The sequence below is a fragment of the Pinus tabuliformis genome, chromosome 1_1 (genome assembly GCF_031772625.1).
Source record: "Pinus tabuliformis cultivar Carrire ecotype Pingquan chromosome 1_1, CPIR1, whole genome shotgun sequence".
NCBI classification, from domain to species: domain Eukaryota; kingdom Viridiplantae; phylum Streptophyta; class Pinopsida; order Pinales; family Pinaceae; genus Pinus; species Pinus tabuliformis.
Window position 1 is genome coordinate 290,085,252 of NC_142297.1, and position 18,813 is coordinate 290,104,064.

The 18,813-nt window shown below is 41.0% G+C and overlaps 1 protein-coding gene across 1 annotated transcript in view; it reads left to right on the forward strand.

Moving 5' to 3' along the window:
• The window catches only part of LOC149212685 (WAT1-related protein At2g39510-like), a 104,829-nt gene that overhangs the window by 55,612 nt on the left and 30,404 nt on the right, over nucleotides 1-18,813 (forward strand). The window contains exon 2 of the mRNA XM_089388786.1: nucleotides 10,113-11,092. Within this exon, the coding sequence (XP_089244912.1) occupies nucleotides 10,113-11,092 (980 nt within the window). The remainder of the gene's footprint in view (nucleotides 1-10,112; nucleotides 11,093-18,813) is intronic.

The following is an 18,813-nucleotide window of genomic DNA, read 5'->3' on the forward strand; positions in this document are numbered from 1 at the left end:
CACCATGACGAGACTCGAGCTTCTCCTCCCTAGGGCTCGTTAAACTATTACTAGGTTGGATTCGACCGAAGGTCGAACTTATATTACAAGCACATGCTATCCCCTTCAAGCTTGTTTTCAAAAATAATTGGGGTACTCGCCAGCAATGGTGGGGGGAAATTTGGAAATCATCATTGATCATCTATGGCAGCTAGTCACTCTTGAACATCGACACTTTTGCTTCTTGTCGGGTTGGGATATCCATACATCGTCATTTGGCCTTCCACGGGTTTGGGTTGCCATTTAGCCTCATTCCATCTGATCCATGCTATCTCCATCAAGCCTCTGATCCCTTGGTACCTGAATGCTACCACCCTCCGGAGTCGTGTCGCCGACATGTTCAAGAGTATAATCCTTCTGCAGTTTACATCCTTGCCTCCTCCCCTGATACTCTGTTTCACCATCTACCGCTTGTTCCTTATCTCGTGTCGTTGATGGGGGAAACATTATGGCCCTCCTATGATGGATCGTCTCCTGTCGACATCAGCTCATTATCCAGGAGATTGATCTACAGATCCCCTTCGGTACCTTGGAGCTTGCATGCCTCAATGGCAAGTTCTTCGCACCTGACGACAAAATTTCCTCATTGGTCTTTGATTGGGTGATTCCGCGAGTGTTCGACTTCAGCTCATTCTTCAAACTTCGTGGATTGTATTATACAGTACCTTGAGAACCAGTGGCATTATTGGTGGTTTCTCTCGCGCTTGTTAATGGTTTTCATCATTGACCGGTAATCAAGCAACTTTCTATCATGCTCGACTTTAGCACCTTTGTTCGCATGCTAGAATTTGTACTATGATCGGTTGGGTTCAAGACCCCGAACTCAGATTGCACATGTTCGGGCTTTGTGGATTGGTTCGTGATTACATGACTCATTGATGGATGGCTGCGACCATACCTGAGTCTCCATGGATGGTTGCGACCATACCTTTATCATTATCACGGTCTTATTAGCTGGATGGTTGCGTCCATACCACAGACCTATTTCGTATGTCTTTTGGATGGCTGCGTCCATGCCTAGACTACATGTATTTCACTATCAGAGATATCAGTTGTACTTGTGCCTGCAGGTTCTTCCAGATGGTGTTCCAGCTCAGTTAGTTTCGTAAATCATTTCACCCCTCCCACTCTCTCGGGCTTCATACTTTAGGGGGCATTTGTTACACAGTAATTTGTCACTGCCTTCACTCACAATCCTTCTACTGTGTCATGTGTACAAGTAAAACATGCTCATACTAAACAAATGCTCTCTTATGCTGCCAATTGACCCACTTTTCCTAAGTTATTTGCCGCATCGCGAGAATGGACTTAATATACACGATGAATGGTGGTCGTAAACAGTCCAGCCGCACTTCCAGCGCAGAAGTACATCTGTTTACCGTGATGGTCCGATTTCATGCTCCCGCATGAGGCTATTTGCTATCTTTAGCGACAGTTTGACTAGCTACATTACCTACTAGCGATGTCAACGCTGAAGCTTAGTTATAAACTCGCGATGATTCAAATTGGGTGAATTCGTTCCAACAGTCAGCCTTCTGGATGCCTCCAGACCTGGTTGTTGGCATAGTTTGTGTCGCCCTTCCTCCTCTGGTATGGAAGTTCCGTCAATTGTGCTACCTTCCTTGGGGATAAGATCTATCTTCCACCTTTCATGGAGACTCCTTCTCCTATTTAAACACTCACCTTTGATATGATCAGCTAGTTGGTAAATTCTTGGATTGAACAGTGCTGTTAGTTCTTTTGAGTTTGATAGATAGTTGGTGTGGGTGTGACAAGTGTGAGAGTGTTGATAGCTTGTGGAAGGTTGTGAAGTGCCCTTAACTTTGTGTAAGAACTTATGAGTGAGAGAGAGACTTTGTATGTTGGGAGATCCATCTTCAAAGAGTGAATGCTTGAGAAATACACTGGTTGGACCCTCTGAGAAGGTTTGCGACATCAAGACTTTGGTTGTAAGCTTGCTCTTATTTCATTATTAATACAATCAATGATGTTTTCCTATGTCTTGTATGTAATTTACTTTATAGCTCATGACTTCTTTACTTTGTGAGTAAATAGATCATTGGTGTTTTCTGGTTACGTGCTTTGTTGTATTTCCTTTGCATTGTTTCAGGTTGATCACTCATTGAGGAGAAGGAAGCGAAATCTGGAGTAGCGCAACAGAACTCCATCGACCACCGGTTGAGGTAGGCCTCCAACTATGACTGTTTAAGGAAATCTATTGTTGATCTATCTTTGTTGTGACTAGACCCACTCTAGGGCTAGAGGGGTTGCCTCTATCCGCAGAGGGAACACTTTCCTGCATCACAGTTGTGATTATAATTATTATGGGGGTTCCCTCCATAAGGATATGGATGGGATGATTGTTAATGAGTGTTAACCACTCCTTGATGGGGGAAAGGGTCTTGCATTATTGCAGTTTGTTGACCTCCTTGCCCCATATTTTCCTGTATCGTTTTTAACTTAGGGAGTTGAGGACAATGGTGGGTATAATGACCATATTCACCACAGATAACACAGGAATGATTGTTACATAGACTTGTGTTCTCTTATTGCTTTTGTGGGTTTTTATTGGCTGATCCCTGGTTTTGATTTCGGTTAGGGTTGCCCCTTACCAGTTCCTGCGAGGGTTGTTGGTGGTTGTTGCCCCCTTGTTTGGATTCTCCCTTTGGTTTGCTCTTTGGTTTTTTCTTAGCAACATTAGGTGGGTTAAATGGGTTCAGTTGCACCTCTGATTGTTATTATTGAGCGAGAGAAGGTTGCACTAGGTTAAACCTTGCATTATTTTGCATTGGTGGGTTATTTTGTTGTTGTGTGGGGAAAGGAGAATATTGGTTTCCTTGTCCCTGATTGGTATATGGATTCTGGGAAGAGGACATTGCATCTGTATTCCTAGAGGAGTATTGGTTTCCCTATGGGGGAAGGTATGAGCCTCCATGAGGGGGTTGATATTGGTTAACCCTACTAACCATATTCTGCATCAGTGTGGGTTGACTAGGGTAGTATCCTGTATGCTTCAGTGGTGGTGCATTTTGTGTAGCATCAAATTATTGGCCATTGAGTTAGTATCCAGGGTACTAGTAGGTGTTATTGAGTTGGTTTTGGGTTATGGACCCAATCAATCCATTAATGTCATTGGATGTGCCTGGCGTCTCTTTATAAGTTTGCAGACACGGGGTGTCTTGAAGCACATGATACATATATCCAGATTGGGTGTATATAAGCTCTAACTGTTGATCTTTGCTAATGGCTTCTTACTTGTTATGCGAGGATGAATTTTCCACTTATTTTGAAATTTCTGGTGTGAGGGATCTCAAAAACAAGTTGAGGAGGACTTTGTCTTCAAACTGTGATTTACACAAGCTACAATGTTTATGTCATTCATGTATATGGTCCAATATGTGGGTAGCAGGTGTTTGTTTGAAGTGAGTGAGGAGTTCCAGGCCTGAATCATGATGAATCAGGAGTTAGAAGAATGTGCGGAAAGTTGTAGCTAGGAAGGTGAAGTTTTCATGTGACGTAGAAGGCTGGTCAATGTACCATTTTGCTGTAGGACCAATAAGGGTGTGTTGAAATAGTCGTAGCGAATAGTATCATTTATGATATTATTATATAAACATTATAGGTGAAAAGTCATGACATGGTTTCCTGGGTCTTCTCCCTATTTCCCTTCGAATTTTGGAATATCTTAAGGGAGTCTAGTGGGCATAATTGGTCAATTATGGCTATGAGTGATTAGGTAATTGGTTAGCTTACTTAAATCTGGTACGTTTAAAGAAGCTAAGAATGGGATTTGCGAGTTATCTGCCATCACAAAACGATTTTGGATAGCTATATGTAAAGGGGTCCTCTATGGGGAAGTTTCAGGAGAACTACCTCGATGGGTGTCTCGCGGACTGTCCGGAGGAGTGGTATGTGGGCTCCCCAAAGGGGTAGTGTGTGGGGACCCTTGTGGGGTCATGAAGGGTGTGCTTTGATGGGGAGGGCCCCAAGAAAAGATGCACCAATAAAGGAAGATCCTATAATGGTGGTTGTGTGACATCCTCTACGCCTAAATGAAGGGAGTCCTACCACACCTCCCGATAATGGGGGGAGGTTTAAGAAGCAACTAGATCGATGGGGAGTTGTGGGGTCCCTTATGGTGTCGATTAGAGTATGTTATAGTTTTTCTACGGTGAGGGAAGGAGATTATTGATGAGCCCCAAAAATGGATAATTATTTGGGCTCATTCAACCTCCTAATTCGACTTAATCCACCATTCTCATTAGTTTATTGCATGTTTTTGATTATATTTATGCTAATAGAGTGAATTGGGTTAGTCATTATGCCAACAGGTCTAATGTGTGCTTGTGTAGCCTTTTTGGTCAATTTGGAGACAAAGTCAATGGTTGAAATGAGCACTTGGCAGCCAAATTCGTGGAGAGTATTTTTAGGAAGGTGTTCCCTTCATTTATGGGCCCTTACCTCGAATTCTCCACCATCAGCTCGGAGTTCAAGGGCCACCAAATCAATCAGCACAAGGGCAGCCAAGAAAGTCAAGTAGGATTGCTGTTAACTATAAGTCTTGGGCAGCCGAGTCCCTAAAGTTTAGGAGGACTGTTGGGGTCCTCAATTTGTATAAATAAGAAGGCTTAGGGCCTCATTTTGGTTAGCTGGTGGTTAGTCATTTTGTAGCTGGTAGTTAGTTATTTCATAGTCTTGTTGTAGTCATTTTGTAGTTCGATTTTTAGGCAATAGAGTAGTTTTGTTGCAGCTCATTTTTCAAGTTCTCCTTGTGGACAGTTTTGATGTAACTCTTCATTTCTTGATCAATAAAGATGAATCCAGCTTTGCACCAGCTCTAAATCTCTCTTAGGAGACTGTAGCTCTTGGGGTTGGGCCCATCTCAAGTGCCCAGTACCTCCTTTGTTTACCTTTATGTGTCTTTGCTGCATTCTTAGAGTAAAATCTGCTATTTAGATTTAAAACTTGTTGTGTTATTTAGGTTGCTTTTGATGATTAAAGTAGATTTTCATGTTCAGATTGATTTGGATAGATTAATAACATAAAGGATCCTTGGAAAAAGGGGCTCAAGCACCTCTGATCTTACCTCTCCCTCAGTGGGATCGTGAGTTGGGACAAATGTGACCTTGCTGCCCACAAAAACGTTGTTTTGCTTCACCATGCAAGTATTAGTGTTGGATTCTTAGTTGTCAAACTTGATATCAGTTTTGACTGCATGCTTAGGGTTATGATTGCTTAGTTGCATAGTTAGTTCATCTGATTTTGTGCAAATAAACTTCTGTTCCATTTCTTTTGCTATTATCTAGGTCAAATTAGGTCAAGGTAATTAGGTTCTTGATTTTCCAAGTCTTCATTTGTTAAATTCGAAAAATAACTTGCAGAGCACCTGTTATCCTTCTCTATCTACCCATAATCCATCAGATAATCTGCTCCAACCCTTAGTCCATGATTTGTACCCTTCATTTTCCATACTTTCCCCACCTTGCCCTAATTCCTACATTCTTGTGCATCATCTCTTCCTCCATCCTTGAACAAATCCAATCGCTCCTTAGCCTCATCCACCAAGTCCTAGACCTCTTCACACCCCTATTTCACCTCCATACTCATTCCTGCCCATTTTTCCCTCCATCCATGCTCCAAAATCCCATTTCGAAACATCTTGTAGAAGAATTACAGAACATCCTGTAGAAATCCTGAACATCCTGTAGAACCCCTGCAGACTTCCTGCAGAAGCTCATAAACACGGTTTCCTGGCAGCCAAACTTTGTGAGACTCTCTGGAAGGGTGTTAGGGACCCCTTAGACCCTCTATGAGCCTTCCCAACCTTTCCCAAGCATTTCTCCTCCTTGATCCACCTCTGCACAGTCAAAAATAGTTAGAAGCACATGCATGATAATTCCAACAACTTAAACAAAAATACAAAAAGATGTTTTCTTCAGATAGAGGTAGTCTAGGCACATGTATTTTACCTTCAGAGAAGTAATGGCATCTCTTTCAGTAGTTTGCATGCTCTCCTTTGCATCAGTAGGACTAGCTGGTAGAATTAGGGTTTGCTAGGGTTTGCGTTTCTTTTTGGCTTTCAGTTTCTTTCCGCAAGTAGATTAGCTTCCTTTGAGTTAGCTTTCATCCATCAGTTAAAAAGCTTCTTCTAAGAGCTCATAGAAGTTGGCTTAAGCCCCTAGCGGACTTGTGCCAGCTGACCAAGTGACAGCTGCGGCAAGAGCTAGTACTTGTGCATACAGCACCGTCGCTTCCAAGTTTGTTACGAACTACCGGGTTGATAAAATTAAAGAAGGGAGTTCCAGGAGTTGTAGCATTATTGCTACAATACTGGAGCCCACAATCTTTTTGGCACCGTTGCCGGGGAAGCGTCAGAGTATTGGTGATTGCTGCCTTTCTTCTATTTTCCACTACAATCTTCTGCTAAGTAGTTTATTTCATTTCCATTATGCAATTTCGTTTATGCAAAAGTAGATTAGCATTTGTCGCTTTCATAGATTAGCATTTCAATTCTGCAATTTCATTTCTGCGAGAGTAGATTAGCATTTCAATTCCGCAAGCATAGACTAGCATTTCATTCCTGCAATTTCATTTGAGAAAAATAGATTAGTCCTTTCCTGCTTTCATTTCAATTTCGCATTTTCATTTTAGCAAGATAGTTAGTTGCAGTTCAATCTATTTCAGTTTTGAAAGTATAAGTAGAAAAAAACAAAAATCAACCAAAAAGATTTCATTTCATGCCTTGTAGGAGTAGAGATAAGTTAGAAAAATGATTGCACAACACCCCCACTGCTTCACATAGCCAACATTCTCTCTTCTTCGATGGCTGTGATTAAAGAACCCTTAGGTGGACCGCAAGACATATTTGAAGAACCTCAAGGGGAGAAGAAGAAGAAAACATTCCTCTGGAGCAAATGGCTACAAGCAGGAATGTTGGGAGCAGCACCTTGTCCAAAGATGAATTTGAAAATCAAATCGAAGGTTTCAAGAGTGATATGAGGCAGTTTCTTGCCATGCAACTGGATACCTTGAGGATCCAAAAGAAGCAAGAGGAAGCCAAGAGGGCTTTGGTCATATTTTTTCCCAGGTGCACTAGAAAGCATCCTAGGAACGAATGTCCAATGCACTCCCTAGAAGTGTGTTTCATCTGTGAAGAATACCATCCTACAGATCAGTGCCCTTCCTTACCCAGAATCAAAGCTGCATATCAGAGAGCCAAAGGAGCCACTGAATCACTCTATTATATGAACCAAAGGAGGCCACATGAACCTAGATCTTATCAGCAGGAACTGCAAGGGACATCCAAGACCTATTATGACCCCTATCAAGCCACTTTCATGCCTTCTTGGGGTCCCCCTGCTCATCCTTCCTGGTTCACACCTCCTCCTTGTTCCTTCATAGATCCATATTATGCCCAACCAGCTGCTCATCCGTTTCACTCTTATGCTCAGCCACAACCTCAGTGGAATGCACCTCATCAAGGGTGGAGGCCCCAATACAACACTCCTCCCGCTTCTTTTCCTCCACCACCTGCTCATCCACAACCATCGCCTCCTCCTCCACCAAGGCAACCCCAAATGCCTACCCAACCACAATGCCATCCATCTCCATCTCAATTTCACACCTCCACTCAACTACCCGTACCATTTCCAAAGCCATACAATGGAGTAGCTCAACCCAATTGCAAAGCTGAGGCACAACATGTGCAAATGACTCCTCTTGAGCTCAATGATGTTCACCAAAGCTCAGGAAGAGTGTTGCAAAACAGCGATTATATTGACAACATTGAAGGACCAAAGGAAAAAGAAGATTCCAAAGAGGATATCAAAGAACCATGGGTTGCACTTGATGAAGAGAAGAGATCAGAATCAGAGATCGAGAGAGTTCCCTCATGGTTACCATCAAATCCTCCATGTACTCAAGAGAAAGATCAGCAAAAATAGGAAGATGAGAAGGTCATGATAGAAGGTGACATGAAGAATGATCCATATCAACAAAAGGACCATGGATATCAAATCTATATTGAGATATGGTTTCAGACGGTCACTACGTTGCAGCGGTACTCTCTTCCTCAGCTATGTTTAATCCCTTCAAAGTCAGATCATTTGGTCTCTAAATTCCGGATAGTTGTCCAAGCATGCATTTCGAGCCTTCACATCATTTTTTCTCTAATCTCGATGTGCACATGGCTCCATTGGAAGTATTCTTATACTTGAAAATGATTTTGTTTTTCAAGTAGGGTAGGATAGAAAAAAAAAAAGAAAAAAAAGAGAAAAAAGAAAAAGAAAAAAATGAAAAAAGAGGAAAATAGAAATCTAAGGTGAAAACCTCCTCAGATGCGCCTTAGATTGTCTCATTGATTGAAAACCTCCATGAGGCGGTCAATGGGTTGGAAAAAAGAGAAAAGAGAATAAGATCTCTGGGTGAAAACCTCCCTTGGAGGCGCCCAGGGCAGGCAATTAGGGTGAAAACCTCCATGAGGCGCCCTAGTTGTTTTTCAAAAAAAAAAAAAAGAGAAAAAGAAAAAGAAAAATAAAGCTAATTTCCATTGAATAATTTCATGTTGCAGCAATGACATTGCAGGTCAGGAGGATCACTCAAAACAAAGACAAAGGAGTTTTTGTGCCTTCTAGAGGAGGTTCTATATTTCTACAGGAAACATCCTGTAGAACCTTCAAGCGAGCCAGATTCAATTTTGGAAGGGGATCTAAAGCTTGGAATCCATTGGTTATGCCTACAAGCATCCAACCCTTTTCCATCATCTTTTCCACCTCATTGTGCTTCTTCATTGTTCTTCTACAAGAAGTTCCTGTAGAAATTGTAGGGAGCTAGAAATGGATTTCAAAAAGGTGGTTTGGCGAACATGGTAGCTTCCTCAAGGGTTTAGAAGTCCTCCTGCACTTTTCAAACTCCTCCTCCATCATCTCCATACCTGCATCACAGCCCAAGCTCAGTTTTTCTTTCCATGCAAAAACTTGCAAAATGCTTTGAAGAAAATACCTAGAACAGAATTTGTTTTTGCCATAACTTGAAAACCATGCATCCATTTGAAAAACCGTTTTACAGGGAATTGTATAGGGATGATGGCAACATGCTCGAGCAGTTTCAGGCCATTCCGGTGCGCAATTTCCAAGAAATCAGCCTCCATCACCATCAGCCATTTTTGCATTTGCTCCATATCCGTGCATCTGTTTCAAAACCTGTTTCATGGGGATATGCATATGAGTGATGGTAACCTACCCAAGCAGTTTCAGCCGATTTCGATGCACGGTTTCCGAGAAATCGATCTCTAAAATCTTCAGCCATTTTCCATTTTTCTCGAAATCCGTGCATCCATTGATCACGATTTTGCTATGGGAGGTGCATCATGATGATAGGAACGTGCTCAGCAAGTTTCAGATCGATCCGGTTTACCGTTTGGGAGCAATGGCGAAAATAAGTTCTGGCCCGGTGAAAATTCAGCAGCAGCAGCTTGAACGTGCAGATTTGAACGTGGAAACAAATGCCTGGAGCTTAGATCTGGCCAGAGGACACCTGCACAAGAGAAAACAACCAAAAAAATCAGCAGCCAAGCCACATGCAATCACAAAAACAAATGCATGCAACAAATGAAGGATCTCAGCACTTCACAGCAACCACACACGACTTGCAGGTACGTGACTAAACTCGTTCCTCTATTTGCATGAATGTAATTCGTAAACAGCATGAGCAATGAGATGGTTGGGATTAAAAAATCGGTGGCCAGCTAACTGGCCACCCTCGTCCAGTTCGAACAGCGCTCGGTGGGGGAAATCAACGCGTGTGCTCAACCATCTCAAGAAGAAAATTGAAAACAGATAGTGGTGGTTGTTTAAAATCCAACGTAATTGATGGAAGTGAATACAGGAAGAGAACTACAGTTCATAATTACACTACAGTGGGGACCAATGGTTTGCATGGGGCCAACGTGCACTTAGCCAGCTCACCCTCCATCAGTGGAAGCCTCCATAAACAGCCAATCGAACTCATCCTTGAAATGCTCTCACCATTCGCTGATTAATTTGCATTTGCAACATTCTTCGTTGAGATTGCAGTTCAAGTCTGCCTGGCCGGCATGAATATCATTACCAGAGTTGCTCTGGACAAAGGAATGAGTCATTTTGTTTTCGTAGCTTACACCCTGGCTGTTGCTACAGTAGTTATTTCTCCTTTTGTTTTTTTCTTGAAAGAAACCAACGCCCTGCAAAGACCTGTGCCATCTTCTGGCAGATCTTTGTGCTTGCACTGGCTGGGTAAGACCACTCTATTTCAGAATTTCTACTTTGCTGGCCTAGATTACACCTCCGCTACATTTGCTTCTACAACGTCAAACCTGGTTCCTGTTGTCACGTTTGGGATGGCCACAGCTTTTAGACTGGAGAAAGTTGATATCAGGAGTAAATATGGCCAAGCCAAAGTTGTAGGAACCATTATATGTGTGGGTGGTGCAATGATTATGACCTTCTACAAGGGCCCTGTTCTCATTAGGCTCAATAGGGTTCTTCATAACACATGGCTGCTTGGAGCACTGATGCTGTTTGCCGGCTGTTTATTTTGGTCTGGATGGCTTACCTTTCAGGCTCCAGTTGTTAAGAAATATCCAGCAGAAATTTCATTAACAGCTCTCACGATGCTGCAAGGAACTCTACAGTGCACTGTGGTGGCTTTAATTTTTGAGCCAAAGGCCTCTGCTTGGAGGCTAAAGTGGGACATTCAGCTTCTCAGCATCATATACTCTGTGAGTCTTCGTTTTAATAATGTGCAGAAATTCTTAACATCGTCATTGATCATATTGGCCCATAATATGCAGGGAGTATTATGCTTTGCATTTGCCTTCTTTGTACAGACTTACTGTATCCGTCTGAAGGGACCTGTCTTTGCTGCAATGTTCAATCCAACTTCAACCATAATTGTTGCAGTGTTGGAACAGCTAATCCTTCATGTGAAATATTATCTGGGAAGTCTGCTGGGAGCAATTCTAGTAATAGCAGGACTGTATATTGTACTATGGGGCAAGGCAAATGATGACAAGTTGGTGACAAGCCCAGAAAGCACAACCCTACAGATGTATCCAACAACATCAGTGATTGGAACATTGGCATTAAACCAAGCTGCCAAAACAGAGGGGGACAAAACCACACTAACACCTAGGGAGAAAAGACTACAGAGTAGAATGGAAAGGACTGAAAAAGTTCACGTCAGTGAGGGCACCTCTAAGGTAGCCACAGCCAAGCTAAAAGGAAAATCACCCCCAGCTAAGCAAGCCAAATCAACGAAAATTGTTTCTACAAGAAGCCAACTAACTGCTTCTACAGGAAGCCAGAAAACGACCTCCCAGCACAAGAAAAAGGGTCCCTACCAAGTTCCCAGGCATCCTCACATCCATCCCCTCAATGAACACTCATTTTTTCAGGGTTTGAGCACAATTTAGTCATGGTTCAACCTTCTACAGGAAGTTCTGTATTTTTACCAGAAACATCCTGTAGAAGCCTTTGGGCAGGCCAGAATCAAGTATGGAGAGGGATTTGAAGCTTGAAGTTTGTTGAGGAGGCATGCAGCCACTCTTTTCTTCCATCCTCCACTGATTTCATCTCCTTTCACCACCATTGCCACCATCAGATTGAGTATATTTGCACAATCATACCAAAGCTGAGAATTCTCTAGAAAAAGGAGCAAGTAGTGGGAAGAAGCAAAGAGAAAAGCATGGTTTCATGACAGCGAAGAGGACATCACTTCAGGAGCTTGGCATGACAAGGAGGCCACCAGGGCCATCAAAGATGAGGAGATAGATTGGTTGCTCAGAGGATGAGCAACACTTTCAGTAGGGGGGTGATGATGAGCCCCAAAAATGGATAATTATTTGGGCTCATTCAACCTCCTAATTCGACTTAATCCACCATTCTCATTAGTTTATTGCATGCTTTTGATTATATTTATGCTAATAGAGTGAATTGGGTTAGTCATTATGCCAACAAGTCTAATGTGTGCTTTGTGTAGCCTTTTTGGTCAATTTGGAGACAAAGTCAATGGTTGAAATGAGCACTTGGCAGCCAAATTCGTGGAGAGTATTTTTAGGAAGGTGTTCCCTTCATTTATGGGCCCTTACCTCGAATTCTCCACCATCAGCTCGGAGTTCAAGGGCCACCAAATCAATCAGCACAAGGGCAGCCAAGCAAGTCAAGTAGGACTGCTGTTAACTACAAGTCTTGGGCAGCCGAGTCCCTAAAGTTTAGGAGGACTGTTGGGGTCCTCAATTTGTATAAATAAGAAGGCTTAGGGCCTCATTTTGGTTAGCTGGTGGTTAGTCATTTTGTAGCTGGTAGTTAGTCATTTCATAGTCTTGTTGTAGTCATTTTGTAGTTCGATTTTTAGGCAATAGAGTAGTTTTGCTGCAACTCATTTTTCAAGTTCTCCTTGTGGACAGTTTTGATGTAACTCTTCATTTCTTGATCAATAAAGATGAATCCAGCTTTGCACCAGCTCTAAATCTCTCTTAGGAGGCTATAGCTCTTGGGGTTGGGCCCATCTCAAGTGCCCAGTACCTCCTTTGTTTACCTTTATGTGTCTTTGCTGCATTCTTAGAGTAAAATCTGCTATTTACATTTAAAACTTGTTGTGTTATTTAGGTTGCTTTTGATGATTAAAGTAGATTTTCATGTTCAGATTGATTTGGATGGATTAATAACATAAAGGATCCTTGGAAAAAGGGGCTCAAGCACCTTTGATCTTACCTCTCCCTCAGTGGGATCGTGAGTTGGGACAAAGGTGACCTTGCTGCCCACAAAAACGTTGTTTTGCTTCACCATGCAAGTATTAGTGTTGGATTCTTAGTTTTCAAACTTGATATCAGTTTTGACTGCATGCTTAGGGTTATGATTGCTTAGTTGCATAGTTAGTTCATCTGATTTTGTGCAAATAAACTTATGTTCCATTTCTTTTGCTATTATCTAGGTCAGATTAGGTCAAGGTAATTAGGTTCTTGATTTTCCAAGTCTTCATTTGTTAAATTCGAAAAATAACTTGCAGAGCACCTGTTATCCTTCTCTATCTACCCATAATCTATCAGATAATCTGCTCCAACCCTTAGTCCATGATTCGTACCCTTCATTTGCCATACTTTCCCCACCTTGCCCTAATTCCTACATTCTTGTGCATCATCGCTTCCTCCATCCTTGAACAAATCCAATCGCTCCTTAGCCTCATCCACCAAGTCATAGACCTCTTCACACCCCTATTTCACCTCCATACTCATTCCTCCCTCTTTTTCCCTCCATCCATGCTCCAAAATCCCATTTCGAAACATCCTGTAGAAGAATTACAGAACATCCTGTAGAAATCCTGAACATCCTGTAGAACCCCTGCAAACTTCCTGTAGAAGCTCATAAACATGGTTTCTTGGCAGCCAAACTTTGTGAGACTCTCTGGAAGGGTGTTAGGGACCCCTTAGACCCTCTATGAACCTTCCCAACCTTTCCCAAGCATTTCTCCTCCTTGATCCACCTCTGCATAGTCAAAAATAGTTAGAAGCACATGCATGATAATTCCAACAACTTAAACAAAAATACAAAAAGATGTTTTCTTCAGATAGAGGTAGTCTAGACACATGTATTTTACCTTCATAGAAGTAATGGCATCTCTTTCAGTAGTTTGCATGCTCTCCTTTGCATCAGTAGGACTAGCTGGTAGAATTAGGGTTTGCTAGGGTTTGCGTTTCTTTTTGGCTTTCAGTTTCTTTCCGCAAGTAGATTAGCTTCCTTTGAGTTAGCTTTAATCCATCAGTTAAAAAGCTTCTTCTAAGAGCTCATAGAAGTTGGCTTAAGCCCCTAGCGGACTTGTGCCAGCTGACCAAGTGACAGCTGCAGCAAGAGCCAGTACTTGTGCATACAGCACTGTTGCTTCCAAGTTTGTTACGAACTACCGGGTTGATAAAATTAAAGAAAGGAGTTCCAGGAGTTGTAGCATTATTGCTACAATACTGGAGCCCACCAATTATTATTCAAAGTAAATCAATCACATACGTAAAACAAAGTGAAAAATAAAAACATTACTTTCCCTTTAACTTTAGCCTATGTGATCAATCAAACAAAAAATGGTTTTCATTTATTTTTTGTGCTAAAAAATATCTTAAGAAGACCTATTCATCCTTACCACTCTTAGTGTAACTGGTCCTTGTGGAGATATATTCTGATGGATCTTGGGGCAACGTCCCGAAAGAACTGGGAACACCTTCCAACAGCCAAATAATCAACCAAGGTATTGGAAATGAGGCTCAAGTGTTGCTCACACCATCACCTATAGGGAAAGGATGCCCTATATTTTGGCCACTAAAGTACCTTCGTCCCATGTGAGCATTCAAGTCTTTAGCTTCATGGTATTAAGTTACCAGTGTCAAGCACTAGATGGGTCAGGTAACCTTAAAGAGTACCGCACGCACTAGACCTAAGTTGAACCCCCTCTAAATCGGGTCTCTACCATGCTTGGGTATTCTTTTCCGTGGGATGATTGAAGGATTTTAAGCTCCCTAAAAATTCAACAGCTATGTTTCAAAGATGTAACATGACCATGGCAGCTTATGGGATGCCTACCCCCAATGGTCCTAACCTGAACTATAAATTTTTTGGTGGCCCCTGTGGGGAATTTAGTTGGTTCAAGTTATGGTTTCTTTTAAGGGTCTTACTTTTCTTTAGGGTGTGATATGTAAGCTAAAATAAACTAAGTATCAAAAGCTCTGGAAACTGGATGCCTTCTAATATGAATTTTATAGAAGCTTAGTGTGTGGTGTGTAATTGTGTGCAAGTGATGAAGTGAGCATGTAAAGTGTGAGAAGATGTGGATATTCGGTGATCCGTTCCAATATTCCCCTACTTATACTAGATTTCAATTGTTCCTTGCATGAAAAAGAAGTGATATGCGGATAATGGGCCGCTTACTCTTTTTCCTATTACACTATGTGAATTTCAAAATAGGGAGATGGAAATTCAAATGATTTAAGAAAGTTTTCATATGCAAGCCTAAGTTCATCTAAGAGACGCAAGGGAAGTAGAGATTACTTACTTTCTGTAATAACACTTGCTCCTAGTCCCATAAAATGAAAGAAATGAATGCTTTTGTTAGTAACAAGATTTGTGGAAAATGAGCCACTTACTCCTTTACTAATTAAGTTGTGTGAAGATTGTGAAATATATATATATATATATATATATATATATATATATATATAATATAATTACTCTACTAATTGTGATTAGTAAAGAAACTAAGCAATCTAAACTGACTGTAAAAAATTTGTAGAGGTGAAGGAAATTCACTAAAGGCTGCCAATCACCTGAAAAATGTGAAATTACAAGGTATTTTTTAAGTTCTGGAAAACCACGGGGTTTCACTGTGCACAGACGTGGTGGTGTTTATGTAAGAGAAAAAGTCGCGGAGTGCATGTCTGTTAGAGAATAAGTCACGCGGTTAATAGAAAATTGTAAATTAACAAGTTTCTCTACCCACCACAAGCTCACAAGGTCCTGCAAAAATTCCAGAGAGGTACTAAATGCCTTGTAGGTCGACTATGCAGAGAGAAGATCCTACAAACACAACCTTTAGATTAAAGAAAAGACAACAGTATGGTCGTCATTCCTGTGGTAGTGTTTTTTTGGCAATGGTGTACCAAAAGACACCTCCTTAGTAGTTAGTTGTTCCTTATAAAGGATCACAAACAAAATTGGTGTTATTAGTGAACAGACTTAAATAAACAAAGCACTGCAAATAGTGAAAACAATTCATATACAAACATAAACTAAAACAAAGAGATAAATACACAAACAATGCTTAATGGAGCAAACAAGTCAACAAAATAATGGAAAAAGCTCCCTTTATTCACTGTTGGTAGTAGAAGTTGAATACAAGAGATGAATATTAAATACTTGAAGAGAATTCTTTGAGCTATGGTGCTCAAAAATCCTTAGCAGGGAGGTTCTTTTTCTCAATCTCTTTACAAGCTTCTCCTCTCTATCAAAGAAGTATGAAGACTCCAATGGTGGACTCTTATCCTCTCACTAAGACGATGGATTTCTTAGAAGTATTATGGCCAACATGCCAGTGCTCTTACTTTCTTTGGATTCAATAATGGAATTTTGGTTTGCTCTGATAGCAATTTCGCCAGCATAACATTATCTCATATTTTTGTAGAATTTTTGAATCCATCTTCCCTCTCTTGGTTCATGCATGACAATGACATATGAGTAGGACAAGATGATTCCATTGAGGGTTGCATATCTTCAAGGCAACTCGAATTTGGTTTTCCTGGACTAAGATCCTGTCAGGGAATTGCCTCCAAGTGTGTGAAGTGATCCTGAATTCGTTAAGTCATACATTTTCTCAACCGCATGACTTTCAAAGAAAATTTTGCATGGTGCACAACTATCGAAGAAATAGCCACGGAGTCCCCAATTTTTTATCTTTATAAACTTTGGACCTTAGGAGAAATTATTTTTTTATAACTTCATGATGTCTTGAGTTGGAAAATCTCTAATTGTGCATTTTTCTCAACGATTTTTAGCGTCTTCTGGATTGTGCAAACATGTGTACGGTTTTCTGGTGTTAATGGGCACACTTTGGCATGACCTTTTAGACTGTGTTGGGCTTGAATAATTTGTACATAAGAGTGTGACACTTTATCTCTTATTGGTTTGATGTGTGACGCAATTATTTTCATGCCTTATTTATGTCAAAACTCCAAAAAAATAAAAAATTCAAAACACAAAAAATATATGGTCATGTTTTTATCTCATCCATGTTTATTTATTTTATTAAGTGATTTAACCATGGGTCCAATATTTCTGGATCTTTTTTACAAGATAGGGTGGTGATTTTATTGCAACATCCATTAAGCTTGAGGTATATTTCCTCTTACTGGCATATAAGGGTAGGTCATATCTCATTGTCATCGTTGCATTTTGACCATCAGTGTCATATTTATGCCTTAGGTCTGACCTTGTCAAGTTGTTGCATTAGCCACTCTTCACTATGCACATTGTATCTTGGTGGTAGCACTTACCTGATCATGGATACCCTAGTCTAGCACCTCTTTTTCGTCCTGGTGTCCATGCAATCATTTTATCCTCTTTCCAGAATCCTTCCTTCTAACCCACCATGACCTAGAATTTGAGCCTCATGTCCTCTTCTTCATCATAATTTTGGCCATACCCCAGGAGGATTCCATGCTTTATGCCTTGTGATTGCCACTCTTTATCAATATACTTTTTGTAGATTAATCCTTGGTTTCTCTCTTCCATTGTCATCATCTGCCTGGCCTATCATCCACTTTCGCTTAACGTTTTCCCCTTTCTTGGAGGAACCATTGTGATGAGTGGTCTTATTAGCCAACCTCTTATCCTCATTATGGCATGAGTAGTCCCATCATTACCAGAACCATTTGCTATCCTTTATACCACTCGTTCCTCCAGGGGGATTTTCCTTTAAGATATTTTTATACTCCTTAATTTAGAAAATATCGTCAAGTGAACTTGTCTCCTTCACGCTCATAAAATTACTTGAAGGGTCGTCTACCCATTATAACCTTTTCCGAATTGGGATAGACTAGTTACGAAAAAGGAATACCCTAGTTCTCTATGGCTAGGAGGTTCTCCCTTGTACACTTTTATCTCTTTTTCAGGCTTGGGGGAAAACTTTACGAAAAAGGAACTTATAAAAAAAGAGGGAAAATTTATTTCCATTAGTCATCAAATGGCAGCATCGTTTGCATTACCCTTAAAAATGGCACCTGTCTACTTCATTATCTCACAGTTGGGTTTTAGATTTCCTAGGAATCGTACCATACATACGAGTCTGTCTACTCCTCTGGCTGGTTACTCTTCCAGTCATATGGATCATGCCTCAATGCCTCCTGCATCGTCACATGATATCATTTGGTTCTCATTAGTCATGTTTCCAAGTCACTTTTATGTCATGTGGCTATATGTTCAAGGGAAGTGTCATCCTGTGTCTACCATCTATAGTAGCATGTTGACCTTTTTGAGTCAGCCATCCTTGTGTCAGTTGTACTTCATTACTTCGTCACTTCATCCATACATCACATCATACTAGTTTGTTTCATGTTGATTGATGGGGGATAAATCAAGATCGTCTATCAATGTATCTTCTCTTGTCGACTTCATCTCATTATCCAGGAGCTTGATCTAGGAACCAGTGGTACCTTGGAGCTTGCATACCTTAGTGGAAAGCTTCCTCGCGATCAAATGTGGGTCTACATCATTGGCTCCTGATTGGTCGATTTCATTGGTGTTTGACATCATCTCATTTATTCACACTTGGTGGATTGCACTATGTACCTTGGAGTCCATTTTCCTCATTGGTGGATTCCCTCAAGTCTATTACCGGTTTACCTCATTGGTCGGTAATCAGGCGATCCCTACCATGCTCGACATCAGCTCATATATTGGCATGTCATAGATTTGTACCATCAGGGTTATGTCGAAGACCCTGGGTTAGGGACATCTCACTCTTATATGGCATCCTTTCCAAATTGTGTTGGATTTATGTATCATTCATGTACTTTGAGGACTATTTTGAGACACTTCTTTGTATGTCATGTGTCCATAGTCCTATTGATGTATACTATGACATAGATCCACATTGTACCTACTAGTGGCTATGCTCTATCTATTGAGTCACATGGATCCACTATGTATGTCTTCGTGGTCATGTTCTAGCATTTCATGTCATGGATCTGTAGTGTATTTTATT